The sequence below is a fragment of the Quercus robur genome, chromosome 5, assembly GCF_932294415.1.
Source record: "Quercus robur chromosome 5, dhQueRobu3.1, whole genome shotgun sequence".
NCBI lineage: Eukaryota > Viridiplantae > Streptophyta > Magnoliopsida > Fagales > Fagaceae > Quercus > Quercus robur.
In genome coordinates, this window is record NC_065538.1 from 16667134 (window position 1) to 16683065 (window position 15932).

The 15932-nt window shown below is 34.8% G+C and overlaps 1 protein-coding gene across 2 annotated transcripts in view; it reads left to right on the plus strand.

Annotated features, from left to right (window-relative positions):
• LOC126725283 (putative leucine-rich repeat receptor-like serine/threonine-protein kinase At2g19230) overlaps window positions 1–984 on the plus strand; it is a 71114-nt gene extending 70130 nt beyond the window's left edge. For both annotated transcript variants that reach the window (XM_050429848.1, XM_050429846.1), the window contains one exon: window positions 444–984. In XM_050429848.1, coding sequence (XP_050285805.1) covers window positions 444–852 — 409 coding nt within the window. In that variant the 3' untranslated portion in view covers window positions 853–984. The remainder of the gene's footprint in view (window positions 1–443) is intronic.
• Window positions 985–15932: the final 14948 nt, after the last annotated feature.

Below are 15932 nucleotides of genomic sequence, written 5' to 3' on the forward strand. Positions count from 1 at the left end.
TTTCTACTTGTGTTTGCGAGTTTAAAGATACTCTTTCAATGATCCTTTGTCACCAACTACTATATAATTCATTGCAAGCCTTATATACGGCATCTTGGGCTACTTTTTTCGTCCCTTCTTTGCCTCTTAATAATTTAAATAAGTACAATGTCTTTACATCTATGTAGTCCTCTCTCTCTCTCTCTCTCTCTCTCTCTCTCTCTCTCTCTCTCTCTCTCTCTCTCTCTCTCTATATATATATATATATATTATTTGAACTTCCTTGTTCCACCACCAAGTCTCCTTAGCATCATTAAGATTCACCAAGAACTCCTTTAACCACTATTTTTATTCAACTAGTTATTTGATTTCGCAGCTTATCAACATCTTTGCATAGGAACCATTTGCTGCATTTGATTGTTCTATCTTTAACCACAACAAAATCACTTGTGTTTTACTTACAGGTCTCAAGCAACTGGAAAATTAAATAAAAAAAGCGATGTTTATAGTTTTGGTATTGTTCTATTTGAGCTAATCACTGGTCGTCCAGCAATAATGAGAAAACGTGAAGAAAGCACTCACATACTTAATTGGGTTTATCCTATGATTGAAAGTGGGGATATTGGAAGCATAGTTGATTCAAGATTACATGGAGAATTCTACACCAATTCTGCTTGGAAAGCTGTGGAGATAGCCATGTCATGCATACCATCAGCTGCAATCCAAAGGCCAGATATGAGTCAAGTATTGGTAGAACTAAAGGAATGTTTGGCGCTGGAGATGGCTCATGGAAGAAGCCAAACAATGGCAACTGAGGCCAATGAAATATACTCTATGGAGCTTCAATCAGATATTGCTGCCCTGGTTAGGTAGTTATACTAAACAAAAACTTTGTGGTAAGGAGCTCCGTCTATGCAAATATGAAAAATTATGTAATAATTCATTTGCATTTAAAAACTTCTTATATACTTAATTATTTCATGTTTCTCACCATTTTTCAGTTAAGTTCAAGTGATGTATTATAATGTATTTTCATAGCTTTTGATGGGCATATTAGATACAATGATGCATAATTTTTGCGGTGAATGAATTATTATTATTATTATTATTATTATTATATGCAAAAGATAATTTTTTCTTAATTATTTAAAACACATTACCGACTTACCATTGATAAGTTGGTACCATAAACCATGGAATATGTATGCAAAATGATTTACAGTGACTAATCCATCGGCTCTCTCTCTCTCTCTCTCTATATATATATATATGCCGTCAAGAGATTTGTAACTTAACAAGTTAATACTTACTAATATTTTTAACGGAAAGATATGTGGACACCCCAAAAAAGAGAAAGAAAGCTAGGTTAGGGCTTCTGCCTTATTTCTTTTGGTTTATCACACATTGAGTCCTTAGGAACGTGACTCTTAGTGTGTATGTATTTTTAGGGTGAAGTGTGTGTGTAAGTTCCTTTTTCATATTTTTATTTTAGGAGTCGCCAACAACCATTGGTTTTTTGTATTATGTGTGATTGGTCACTTATTTGTCTAACTCTTTTCAAGTTACCTAATTAGCTAAACCAATTTTTAAGGGTTTATTAATTAAGGTAAATTAAAAGTCTCGAACTAAAGATCTTGGACTCAGAAGTTCAGTTAAGTGTAGGGAAGGTATTAGGCACCCTACACTGCCTATCCAAAGGATAGTACCCCATCTTAATTTAATTCAAGCGTTATCCTTTTAGTGAAGAAATAAAATACTTGCCATTTTGATTTTTGAAAAAAGGTTTTACATAACTATAAATATATATATATATACACACACATATAGACACACACATGTGGGTACTTATTTACTTATAATATATCATGTGAATATTCACATCAATGAATACTTACAATCAAAGCACGTGAGATATATATATAAATAGCATGTGAGGGACATTTACCACATAGCTAGAAATAATACATACAATAGCATTTGAGTACTTATTTACTACATAATTAGCATGTGAATAATTTACTACATAATTAGCATGTGAATACTAAATACTATACACAAATAGATTACAATGTAATAATAAAAAGAGAAGGTTGGAAGGATAGCACCTTGGTGTCATCCACAATTTTTCTCATTTTTACATTGCAAAAAAGATGACAATGAAAATATGTTAGTGCCAAAGAAAAGAGAGGGACTATGTAAGCTTGATTGGTGCCTATGAGTTCAATGGAATTGAACCATATGCACAAATGCTTAAAGATTTAATCCTAAGAAAAAGTTTTAAACAACAATGCATTAATTATTTTGGAAAGAATTTTTCTTTGAAAACATTAATTCTATTATTCTTGGAAAAGGGAAGTTTTGGGGAGAAAAAAAAACATTTTCTTTTTTATGAGGGAAAAGTTTGTCATTTTAAAAAGGAAAAGTTTTAGAAAACTACTTTTGTCATTTTTTTAAAGAAAAGAATTCTTTTGAACAAGTAAAGTTTGCAATGGGAAACAAATTTTAATTTTTTTTAGAAAGAAGTTTATGAAAAATTTTTTTTTTTTTTTTTTTTTTTGAAGAAGAAGAAGAAGAAGGAAGCCATTTTTTAGAGGAACCCGAAGTTTTCCCCACTTTGAAATTATTTTGTAGAAAACACTTTTTAAGAAAACAAAAGAAAAGTGAGATTCAAAAGACTCATGGGTTTCTTTGGGAAAAATGGGTTTGAACCAAAAATCCCATGATTTTTGTGATGGAAGGAGAATTTGCAAAGAATTTTTGTAGGAAAATTGGTTTTGGAAGAAAGAAAATTTTTTAGTTAAAGAAAATATTCATGGGTTTTATTTTCAACAGAGAAAGATTGGGTTCCAAAAATCCCTTGATTTTTAAGAAAATAAATGCTCCTTATAGAAACTTTGCTCATTCAATAGATTTCTTTTTATCATATTTTTTTGAAAAGAAATTCCAACATGGTAAAAGAAAACTTTTTTTTTTTTTTTGAAGAAGAAGATTTCTTTTTTTCTTTTTTTTTTTTAAAAGAAAAAATGCTTCTCATTTTTGGATTTTTAAAAAAAAAGGGGAAGAAAAAAATATGTTTTTTTTTTTTTTTGTATAGAAATAAAATTTAAAGGAAAAGAGAAAGCTTTAAAAAGGGAATTTTTAAGAAAGAGGTGAAAACAACTTTTGAAAAGGGGACAAAGCTTTTTGAAAAATCATTTTCTTTTGGAAAATCATACTAAAGAGATTTGTTTTACCCAAACTTATCAATTTATGGCAACATTATTAATGAGAAAAATAAAAGAGCAACAATAGTAAATAAGTGATATGAATTTAAAGATGAGAAAATAAATGCAATAAAATAAAGGCAAATAAATAAATTTTCTAGAAATTAAATGACAAGGAAATGTAAAGTACTTGAATTTAAATGACAATAAAAGTAAAGTGCTTGAATTTAGACGACAATAAAAGTAAAGGTGCTTGAATTTAAATGATAATAAAAGTAAAGAGCTTGAACTTAAATCACAATAAAAGTAAACATTGATTAAAAAAAAAATTTTAGGGAGTCTTCTTAAATAAGCTTTAATCTCTTTCAAATCTTATGGGTTCTTTGTCAAAAAGAGATGGGAGTTCTAAGTTGAATGTTAAATTAGTGTGTAAAACACCTTGAACGTTTAGACCCCCAAATTAGAAATTACCAATTCAAGCTTATCATCAAACAATATATGTGCGGAATATGAAAATAAACTAAACCAAAATTGATAAAACAATCTAAATCAAATAAAATCACAACCACAGCAAAAATTAAATGGCAAAGATTAAGAGAAGAGAGATGGAAACATAAAGACAACACAGCAATGTATTATCGAAGAGGAAACCGAAGTCCTCTTTGTAAAACCTCTCTGCTGTCCTCCAAGCGGTCAATAATCCACTAGAGAATGAAGTTGGGATACATGAACAGCATAAGATCCTCCAAGCCTAATCTACCCAGTGTTCCTAAACTCTCCAAGCTTCTTGCTCCAACGAGATTATGCTGAACCTTTGTCTTCTCTAGCTTACCAGATTCCGCTATAACCCATAGCATCAACCAATATTAATTGGTCCCTTCCTAACTGCTTCCCAAGCATCAAATAGCCTTTTCACAGATATGGGTATGGTGAGATAAGGTTTTGGCTAAAGTACCTCTCAAGGATGTAACAATGGAGAGGGTAAGAGTAAAGGAATTCGGAAAATCAAAAGATGAAGATTATGAATGAGTCAATCTTGTTTTTCTCTAGGGTTTCTCTCGCAAAATTCTCTCTAGAAGCTCTCTACAATACATGGGTATAAGGGGTATATATACTGGTATGTGTTTGGAATGTGAAAGGTCAATTTTTCCTAAACAATGTAGTTTAGTGACTTGGCCTTGCAACTAGACTGAGTTGCGAGCTAACTGCCTGGCCAGCCTGGGACTTTTTTCCTGTAGCACAATAGCTAGCGTGACTCTTCAACTCCCCTGCATACTCCACACGTGTGCCTACTTTGGTGACTTACCAGCCGCGAGCCACTCGTGAGATCCAGTCATGAGTCCCTGAAAAAAGCACACTTCTAAGTTTTTCTTTACACTCTCTCACACACTACCCTTAGACAGCATGCCCATATTGTGTTTTATTTAAGGTTTAAAGCCTATTTAAAAGGAATAAATAGAAAATATTTTTTATATTAGGCAATGAAATAGTAATATATATATATATATATATATAACAATAGGAATTAAAAGGTGCAATTAATAAAAAAGGAGTGGAGATAAGAAAAAATTAAATAGGATGACAATAATGTAAAGAGAGAAGGGGAAGAACATTAAAATAAATGGGATGACAATAAAGTAAAGGGGAAGTGGGGAGAACATTAAATAAATGGGATAATATAGTAAAGGGGGAAGGGGAAGAACATTAAATAAATGGGTAACAATATAACAAGATAAGTATATGAACAAGAATATAAAAGGTTCCCATATTCCTAGAAGAAATGAGATTTCTTCCCCCTAAGGGTACTTCTCATATTAGGTCTAGGTTATGGTTCAATACCCATCTAGGAACTTAACAACAATATCACAATCAACAACAAATAATATAAGCACAAGGGAAAAGAGAGATAGATATGCACAAACACAAAAACAAAATTCTAGGAATTTAAAGTAATAAAGTAAAGAGACAACAAGCAAATAAATGGAATTTCATATATAAGATGAATGGTGTTTACATAAGAAGAAATAGAGAGGCTGGGATGGGTGCAGTTATTAAGAAACTGCCCGTCCCTACATGTTATCCACAAAGATTACAGTAAAGATGAGAGGGGATGAACTTTTGTGATGGATTTCCAAAAGAGGGGAGAGAGAAATATTTTTAGAATTTTCTAGGGTTTTTTTTAATGATTTTTTGAGTATTTTTCTCTATAATTTTTCTATTTTTCACCTCTAAAAACTCTATATTTTTTTTAGAAAACATGGGGCGGTATTTATAGGTAGGCCAATAAAATTGGAGGCTATGTGATGGTGTTCTAGAATACCATCACATAGCCTCCCACTTGTACACCAAGTTTGGCTATTTTGTCTTTTTCTCGGTTTCTGGTCCAATTTTCACACAGCTGTTTTAACCCATTTTCGAGCTCTGTTTTCCTCAAAATTTATATCCCTGAAAAGATATGGATGTCTAGTTTCCATAAGTTCTAACTTTGTGAGATTCAGAGCTACGGTCGTCAAGATATCACATCTGGAAGGGAGGTGATGAAGCGTAAGAAATTCTATAATGTTTTTCCTTGAAAAAATTTATTCCTTCCAATCCATGATAGATATCATCAGACTATTTTCGTGAGAGGTGGTCGAGACCTCATACTTTAAGTTGGTTTAGATTGATCACTCCAATTATTGAACAATTGGTACAATTTTTTGCGTGAACTTGATCCAAAATCAGCCTGCTTGACTTGAAAAAAAAATGTGAAACTTTAATTAGCGTTTTGGGGTTTTATTGATACCTCATTCGTTTTAACTTCAATTTTGGTGTGTGATATCATTTCAAAGAAAAAAATATGACCTACGAGACGGTCCAAAGTTCAACTCAATCAGACGATTGGATCAAAAAGTCAACTTTTTAACCATACCTGGTTAGGGTTTTTGGTCTTAATTGCTATCAGAGGGGTTTTGAATGTTGTAACCCTTTGATCCACCACTAATAATGTTACATTTATTTGTTACCCTTTTTTGGCTTTGAAACTTGCGATTTGTACTTTTTTTCAAATTTTGGCATTTGTTTTAACGCTTGAATCGAAGTCGAACAAAATATGGTATCAATAAGATATATGATTCGAATTACCCTCTTCCAACAATGCCAAATAAAGCAACTAGCATCATTCTGTTGTGAAGACATCATTTATTGTGAATAAATTTAGTCCATTTTGTGGCCATTGGCTCTACAAGTTTATTAGGAAATATAGTCAAATTATTAATCCATATCTCAAAATGGTACCCCCTCATCTAACATGACTTATGAGTTTCATTATATGTGTATATATATATATATATATATGTAACTTGAAAGTTCAAAAACGTGTATAAACACCCTTGAACGTTTAGACCCCCAATTTACAAATTAACCAATTCAAGCTTTATGTCAAACAACTAGTGTGCGGAAAATGAACATAAGCTATAAACAGAATTGGAAAACAATCTAAGCCAATTATAAATCACATCCACAGCAGAAAATAAAAGGCAAAGATAAAGGGAAGAGAGATGCAAACACAAGGACAACACACGATATGTTATCGAAGAGGAAACCGAAGCCCTCGGCGTAAAACCTCTCCGCCGCCCTCCAAGCGGTCAATAATCCACTAGAAAATGTAGTTGGGATACATGAACAGCAATAGACCCTCCAAGCCTAATCTACCCGATGTACCTAAGCCCTCCAAGCTTCTTGCTCCAACGAGGTTGCGCTGAACCTTTTTCTTTTCTAGCTTACCGGATTCCGCTACTAAACCATAGCATCCGCCATCTTTGGCATCTTCCAATACTTCCCAAAACTCCAAGAACACTCAACACTCTAAATGGGTGTGGGTAGTGTTTGGATAGAAATCTCCTCTTAATAGGTATGACAATGAGAGAGGGAATGAGAAGAGACTACAAAGATTTCTCTCTAAGAATGAGTAGCTCTCTCTAATTGGGTGGGTGTTTTGAAGAAACCTCTCTTAGGGTTTTTCTTTCTGAATAGCCACACATATCTTGTGGGAATGAGGGGTATTTATACTGGTGTGAGAAAAGAATGCAAAGAGTCAGTTTTTCCAAAAACAGGGTTGGCTGGCAACTTGACCTCGCGACTTGACTGAGTCGCGAGTTTAAGTCGCGAGCTAACTTAATGGCCAGTCTGGATTTTTTGTCGTGTAGTGCTCCAGGTGGCGTGACTGTTCAGCTCCCCTGCATGCTCTGCACGTGAGCAACTTTTGGCGGCTTGCAAGCCGCGAGCCACCCGCGAGTCCTAGCCGCGAGTCTCTGCTTCACTGCACTGTCTTGAGCATTTCTTCACACTCTCTCACACACTACCCTTACATGATTCCCACCTAAATACAAGGTTTCTAAGTGCTATATTACAAGCAAATTTGTCATGGAATAAAGCCAACACATGGTTGATTAAATTCAACCTTGCAATCTCCCCCTTTGGCTATTCCATGACAAAACACCCTAAAACAGACTCTAGACTTAAACGTGAGTTTGGGAACAATGGAAAAACTCACTCACACCTAAATCTAGAAACTGTGCAACTCTTGAATCATATGAACATGAATCTCTTGAAACACAACAATACACCATGATCATTGTAAGCAGAAAATCATAAAATGCATATGAAACAGGCAATATGTGATCAAGCAAAGATGGAGTTAAGAAACAAACCATGGCTTGATCAACCAAGTGAACACCACAAGGTAGTGATCACAGTGCTCATTCACACTTGGAATGAACACAAGGACATACAAGTTAACAAGCACAAGACAAGACACTTGTATGCTCAACACTCAACCAATGCATAACACACAAGGTATATGCATCTAGGAACAATCCTACAAGGGCACAAGAGTGACAGTACTTAAAAGAAAATGCAGTACATTTATATAGAAGTACTGATTTAAACAAAGCATAAAAGGCTGCATAAAGCATGGTACAAACCATAAAGCCTACAAACTATGCATAAAACATTAACCCTAAAAGCTTACAAAAGCACATGGGTACAAACACATTATATTGAATAAAAACTTAAACAATATAAACTAAAAGTGCTTAAAATTTCTCCCCTTCAAAGTGATGAGAAGCTGTGATGCACTTGGAACATATATATACTTGTACCCTGAAACACTTGCACAAAACACATTAGACCCTCAAGGTAAAGCAAGTAATAAATGACAAGTATAATATAACAAGTATAGAAATGACTACAATGATCACATAGCAAAGCAATTGATCATCCGAACATGCATTCAAAGAAGCACAATAGCAAAAGGAAGTATGCATGTCCAAAACAAAAACATGATGCGAAGAGAATCACAAAACATAACTCAAAGCACCATAAAGCCTGTGCTTGTTCAAAACAAAGTTTTCTTATTATCTCAATGTCTTCTCCCCCTTGGTATATGCATCTCCCCTATGGAATATCTCTCCCCCTACAAATGTGCATGATAAATAGAATTTCTCCCCCTAAGGATGTGCACAAGAGTCATATAGAAATGACAAAATACTCCGAAATATACTCTAGAGTATACTCTCCCCCTTTTTGTCAGGAATAGACAAAGGGTCAAGAAGAAACGAGGGCAAGAGATGAAGGTACGAACAATGCTAATGATGCATGAGGGGTGCACGATGAATGAGAAAATGAAGCTCAAACCTAAGACAAAGTAGCATGCTACAAAGCATAAGGTAAACATGACATGCTAGGATGAAGAAATAAGGTAAAGTCCAATGCATGACAAGGGTAGCAAAGGTGTGTGCAAGAGGTGGCTAAGTGCATGCATGTTCAATGCATGAAAAATGCACATGTGGGGCAAAGTGTGTTAAAATACACAACCAATGAACCAAACATGTTCCTAATGAGGAAACATGAGAAACCCCAAAGTTTGGTACTCATCGGAGTCCAAACAAGCGAGAAAATGTCTAAGAGGCATTTTATCAAACACCTAGCATGCACACTATGAACAAAAATGTGAAACAATGCATGAACATCATGAAATCCACCCTTAATACATGTTCTTTCTGCCACAAGGGGCCAACATCCAATGCATATCAACAAAAGAAACCAATCCCATGAAGAAAATTGACAAAAAATAAGTTTTCCCAACCCCTATGATGAAAATCCCAACCAAGAGCACAAAACTCTCCAAAACATAATCTAAGGATCAAAATCAATGAAAAGAGTTTATAATTACCTTAGAGATGTTAATGGATTGAAAAACCATTCAAATTGGTTGGGTTTTGATGTAAAAATATTGAAAGAGGGGTTTTAGAGAGGATGGGAGAGGTTTAAAACAAGTTTCCCACGAAAAAGCTCTTTAAAAAGCTGATTCTGGGCGACTCGCGACTGGCGAGTCACGAGCCAAGTCGCGAGTGAGCCGCGAAACCTCTCTGTATGAACTCGCGGCTTAGGCTCGCGGCTTGCAAGCCGCCAAACCGAGTAGCCAAAACTGGCAGCTTGCTGGCAGCTCACGCAAGTAGCCAAAATGAGTGGCCAAAAAATCTGACACTTGTTTTTCAAACCAGAACATGTTTAAACATTGAAAAACAAAGTAAGCACTAAACATAAACACAAAAAGTGATAAAAATCACTTCCAAAAACATATAAAATGATCAAAAATATTTTTGGATTGAACCATATATGATTGAGCACACACACATCACATTTAGACAAGTACAATCTAACAAATGAATGAGACATTCATTGAACATTAGGCATGTGTGTTGTGTGTGTGTATCAAATGTGGAATAGTCCTTAGTCTAGAGTGAAGCTTCAATGATCAATTCAATCAAGTCATACACAACTAGTGCTAAGTCAAGTGGTCTATCTCAATAATAGAAATGAACATATATGACCTCCCACAAGAAAATGATTACATATGATGAAGCTTTTCATTTGGCTTCTTTACAATTCATAACATTTGATCATTTTGAATCAAAACATCTCATTTTGAGATCGATGCCTGAAATATGTGATATTTCAATTTGATGAACAAGCCTTTGGCTTTTTGGGCATCATACAATTTCATTTAAGTCGCTTTCCCTTTTTCCTAGTCGAATACTAGTATGTGCGACGGCTTTTGCAGCTCATTATCTCTTTTCATTTTGAGATTTACATTTATTGAGCTCTTTAAACAATAAAAATAAAAGAGTGGGAAGAGATATAAGCACAAGTCTACGCATATATCAAAACCAACATGACTATTGACTAATCATTCATGACAAGCTTGAAGATCGATTTACAACAATCACACAAAGATGTCAAGATTTTTCCCACAAAGATATAAGTGCAAAAATAACAAGCTAAGCTCGTAAATGCACAAAGCCATTTGTACAAAGGTACAAGGCCAAACTCACATGTGATATGTGCTCAAACATATACGATCAAACTTTTTGAATTTTTCACTTTTTATGTGGTTTTGGATTTTTTTTTTTTTTTTACTCACACAAAACTGAAATATAAAAGTAAGATAAAAAACAAAACAATGCATACAAATAAATGCAAGATGCACAAAATGCATGAAGATATGACATTTAATGCATGAAGGATCCTACAAAGATCGAAAGAATTAGATCAAGGACCAAAAGAGCAAAAGCTCAACCATAGGAACCCTTCCTCATCCAAACGGAATGATTGTTTGGAATGAGTGTCTCATGAGAAATGAGACGAGGGTTGGAAGAATGAGAACCGGAGATGCACATAGTCAAGGAGTTAAGAGCATTAAACATTTTCTTTAACAACATGTTATTTTCACTTAAAACCGGTTTACTCTTTTTAGCACAACTTCCAAAAAGCTCAAGTTTTTCTTTTCTTTTGATTCTTTTAAAAGCATGAAACTTAGAGCATTGAGGTCTTACATGACCAAAGGCACCACAATGGTGACACACAATGTGTTTAGGTCTACTAGGCTTTTTGGGAAGAGATCTAGCAACAAAGGTTTGTTCTCTTTTTAACTTGGGGCATTGGGGTCTTATGTGACCAATCACACCACAATGGTGGCAAGTTGGAACAAACTTAGATCCATCCAAAACCTTAGGTTGAGACCTAAACAGAGGCTTTGACTTAACAGCCTTTCTCTCCACCTTTTGATTTCTTTTATGTGGAGGAATGTACACCGATTTGTCCTTTACGGTAGAACACATACTAGGCACAAAATCGGGTACCACAACATGATTGCAACACATATTTTCATCCTTTTTAACAGTAGGTTCAGCAATCAAACACTTGGCATGCATCTTAAGAGATTCATTTTCACATTTAAGATCATCAACAAGTTTGTTAGACAAAACAAGTTTAGCATCCAAGTCCATATTCAAACGTTCAAACTCTTTCAGCTTTTCAAGAGAAATTTCAGCAAGTTTTTTATATTTCTCAACCAATTTGTTGGATTCATTGAGCTTAGCAATCAAATCATCATTTTCACAAAATAACTTGCTCAAATTCTTTTGAAACTTCTTAGCATTTTTCTTCAAGAGTTTGTCAACAACACCCATGGATTCAAATAACATGTCATCACACTTATGAGGATTAACACTCATAGAGGCATTTTCACAAACATGTGGCATGTTACATTCATCACCAACCAAATCATGCAAAGAGGCATACAAAGCACAATCCATGGCAAATAAACACAAGGGGTCAAGGATCACACTTAGGTATTTAAACCACAACAAGTGTACCCGCTCTGATACCAATTGAAAGTTCAAAAACGTGTATAAACACCCTTGAACGTTTAGACCCCCAATTTACAAATTAACCAATTCAAGCTTTATGTCAAACAACTAGTGTGCGGAAAATGAACATAAGCTATAAACAGAATTGGAAAACAATCTAAGCCAATTATAAATCACATCCACAGCAGAAAATAAAAGGCAAAGATAAAGGGAAGAGAGATGCAAACACAAGGACAACACACGATGTGTTATCGAAGAGGAAACCGAAGCCCTCGGCGTAAAACCTCTCCGCCGCCCTCCAAGCGGTCAGTAATCCACTAGAAAATGTAGTTGGGATACATGAACAGCAATAGACCCTCCAAGCCTAATCTACCCGATGTACCTAAGCCCTCCAAGCTTCTTGCTCCAACGAGGTTGCGCTGAACCTTTTTCTTTTCTAGCTTACTGGATTCCGCTACTAAACCATAGCATCCGCCATCTTTGGCATCTTCCAATGCTTCCCAAAACTCCAAGAACACTCAACACTCTAAATGGGTGTGGGTAGTGTTTGGATAGAAATCTCCTCTCAATAGGTATGACAATGAGAGAGGGAATGAGAAGAGACTACAAAGATTTCTCTCTAAGAATGAGTAGCTCTCTCTAATTGGGTGGGTGTTTTGAAGAAACCTCTCTTAGGGTTTTTCTTTCTGAATAGCCACACATATCTTGTGGGAATGAGGGGTATTTATATTGGTGTGAGAAAAGAATGCAAAGAGTCAGTTTTTCCAAAAACAGGGTTGGCTGGCAACTTGACCTCGCGACTTGACTGAGTCGCGAGTTTAAGTCGCGAGCTAACTTAATGGCCAGTCTGGATTTTTTGTCGTGTAGTGCTCCAGGTGGCGTGACTGTTCAGCTCCCCTGCATGCTCTGCACGTGAGCAACTTTTGGCGGCTTGCAAGCCGCGAGCCACCCGCGAGTCCTAGCCGCGAGTCTCTGCTTCACTGCACTGTCTTGAGCATTTCTTCACACTCTCTCACACACTACCCTTACATGATTCCCACCTAAATACAAGGTTTCTAAGTGCTATATTACAAGCAAATTTATCATGGAATAAAGCCAACACATGGTTGATTAAATTCAACCTTACATAACTCCATGCACCCACATGCATACATACCTTTTTTTTTTGGTTAAATTTTATAATTTGATAGTTGCAATTAAGCGAAGAGGGATTTGAGATGTAAGGGTGTCCACTAAAACCCAAAAACTGACCCACACGTCCAAACTGCTTGGGCTAACCTGAAAACCAACTGATCCAATGCCGGTGATGGTTAGCGGTAGGACTCTACCACCAAAAGCCGACTTAGGAGGGTTGGGTGGTGGGTTTTCTTCTCCAAAACTAGATGAACCCAATCCAACTGACAAAACCCATGAAAGATGGCCAGATTTACCTAGATCCGTTTAGATCCAGCTATATTGTGGTTGTTTTCTCTCGGATCCAATGAAGATTTGGTAGTTATTGGTTAGATCAGGCAAAGATCTAGGTTTTTTTCTCTTAGATCCTGAGATGAGATAAAAAAGTTTGCTCAAATCTAGGCTTGATGTGGTTGTTTTTGCTTCGATCCGACAAATATTGATTGTAACATAGATTCGGCGAAGAGATGGCGAATATTTGGTGATTGTAACTCAGATCCAACTTCGACTGACTCAATTGTTGTCCACCGAAGACCGATCTGACTTGACCTGAGGTTGTTTACAGTTGGTGGCAGGTCTTTCAACCTTCCATCTAATGTGAGCGGGTCGATTGTGAGTTAGGCACAAACCTGACCAAGACCGACCTATTGACACCCCTACTTGGATGTCTTAGAAATATTAGAAGATGCTAACTAGTTAAATTATAAGGCTCTTGCTACCTACATAAGCTTTGTGTATACACAATGCACATACAACTTAAAATGTAAAAGAATCCATAAAATGATAGTATATATATTATATTGTGTTTATTTGTTGGATTTTTTTTATATTTATAAGTCAATTATGCTTATAATTCTCCTGTAATTATTTTTTTATTGATACGATAATATTTTAATTTGTGGTTTCCATTCAATGATGATTGCTCTTATCATTAGACTAAAATATTAGTCAATTATTTGTATAGAAAGGATTTGAATCCCAAATCTCTTATTCAATGATAATAGACTACTAGTTGAACTAGTAATAATTTTTAGTAATTAAATAAATGTTATGTTGGCTTTTGTTAAACCCATAAATGACAATTTAAAGCCATATAATAACGCATTTGTGCATGTAAAATCCAAGAGTTTAACTTAAAAATAATATCAAACTATGAATATTATATCATTTTCAATTTTTATTACAATACACTAGTTTTTATGAAAAATAATAAATTATCACATAAAGAATTTTATTCTTACCACTTTGAAATGTAATAATCCTTTTACCTGCCGCCCCCCCCCCCCCTCCTTTTTCTATCTTTATTTTTACAATTACAACTTTTAAACCTTTGATAATATTGGCATAGTAAAAAAGATTTTCTTCTCTTTTTTTCAATGAAATTTGACATATAAAGAGATATATCAACAAAAAAACAATAATACAGGAAAAGAAAAGAATACAACATACATACATACATACATATATATATATATACACATATATATATATATAAATATATCTATATATATATTTATATATATAATTATAGGGAGATTTTTGCAGGGTTAGGGGCAATTGTATTCCTTTGACCCCTAACTCCACCTTTGTATGAGAGGATGAAGTACCAATTGCTCTGATTTCACCATCTTTGGAGGCGGAAGATTTTGAAGCAATGTTGTTGAGCCTTTTTATGACATTTTTATCCCATTTGGAAGAGGCTTGTTGTTTGGACATTGATAAATGAAACCCAATTACGTCAATGTACCAACAATTAGGCCTCCATCCATTGAAAAGGTAAGTTGGGTTCCTTCTTCAATTCCAATTAGCCCAAAGGTCCTACTATTGCTCTTGAATTCATACATCCATCTCATCAAAGACTTTAAGACTTCCATTCCAAACAGTGATCAGATAACTAAACTGCCACCATGCACTACAGGACAATCGTGGCCACTCACATTGATTAGGAACTCCTTTGGGTGTTGCAGCTTACACTACAAAAAAATGGGCTATCCCAGCATTTTCAGAACCACTGGGATAGCCCTAGAAAGTGCTGGGATAGGGTCAAAATTCCTATTCCGGTGTTTTTTTTCCGGGGCTTCAAACCGCCGAGCAGTGAATGTGGGTATAGGATTGCTGGACCTATACCGGCGTTTTTCAAAAGCATCGAGAAAGGCATACGCCCTATACCAGTGCTTTTGAAAGCGCTGGTATAGGCCTTTTAAATTATATTGATTCAAGACGTATACCAGCGCTTTTGAAAGCGTTGAAATAGGTACTGCCTATGCCAGCGCTTTCAAAAGCGCTAGTATAGGTCATGAATGAATATAATTTAAAAGGTCTATACGAGCGCTTTTGAAAGCGCTGACATAGGCAGCACCTATTCCAGCATTCTAAAAAGCACTGGTATAGGTCTTAAATCAATATAATTTAAAATGACCTATGCTAGCACTTTCAAAAGTGCTGGTATAGGTCCCTTTTTTTATTAAAAAAATAAATAAATTTTTTTAGCACCTGTAATATACCTAAAATACATATTTTCCAATACCTATTTTATAACACCTGTAATGAACCACAATTCATATTTTCGAATAGCAAATACAATACCACATTAAACCAACAAACTAAATATATTTACTTATAATTATTTACAATAGCAAATACAATACCACAATATAACAAACTATTTACACTAAAATGGCACAAAAATGAGCTAAATTCACAGGTATTTCAATATACTTTCAACTAATTAAATACATCAGATTATACTCTTATTACACCTAATTTTCACTCAAATTTCAAAGCAAAATATAAGGCAATAATTCCTTGCATCTAATGATTTAACTAAGCTCAATGTCCATGATCTACAACACTAATTATGACAATGCGTTTAATGAATAATACA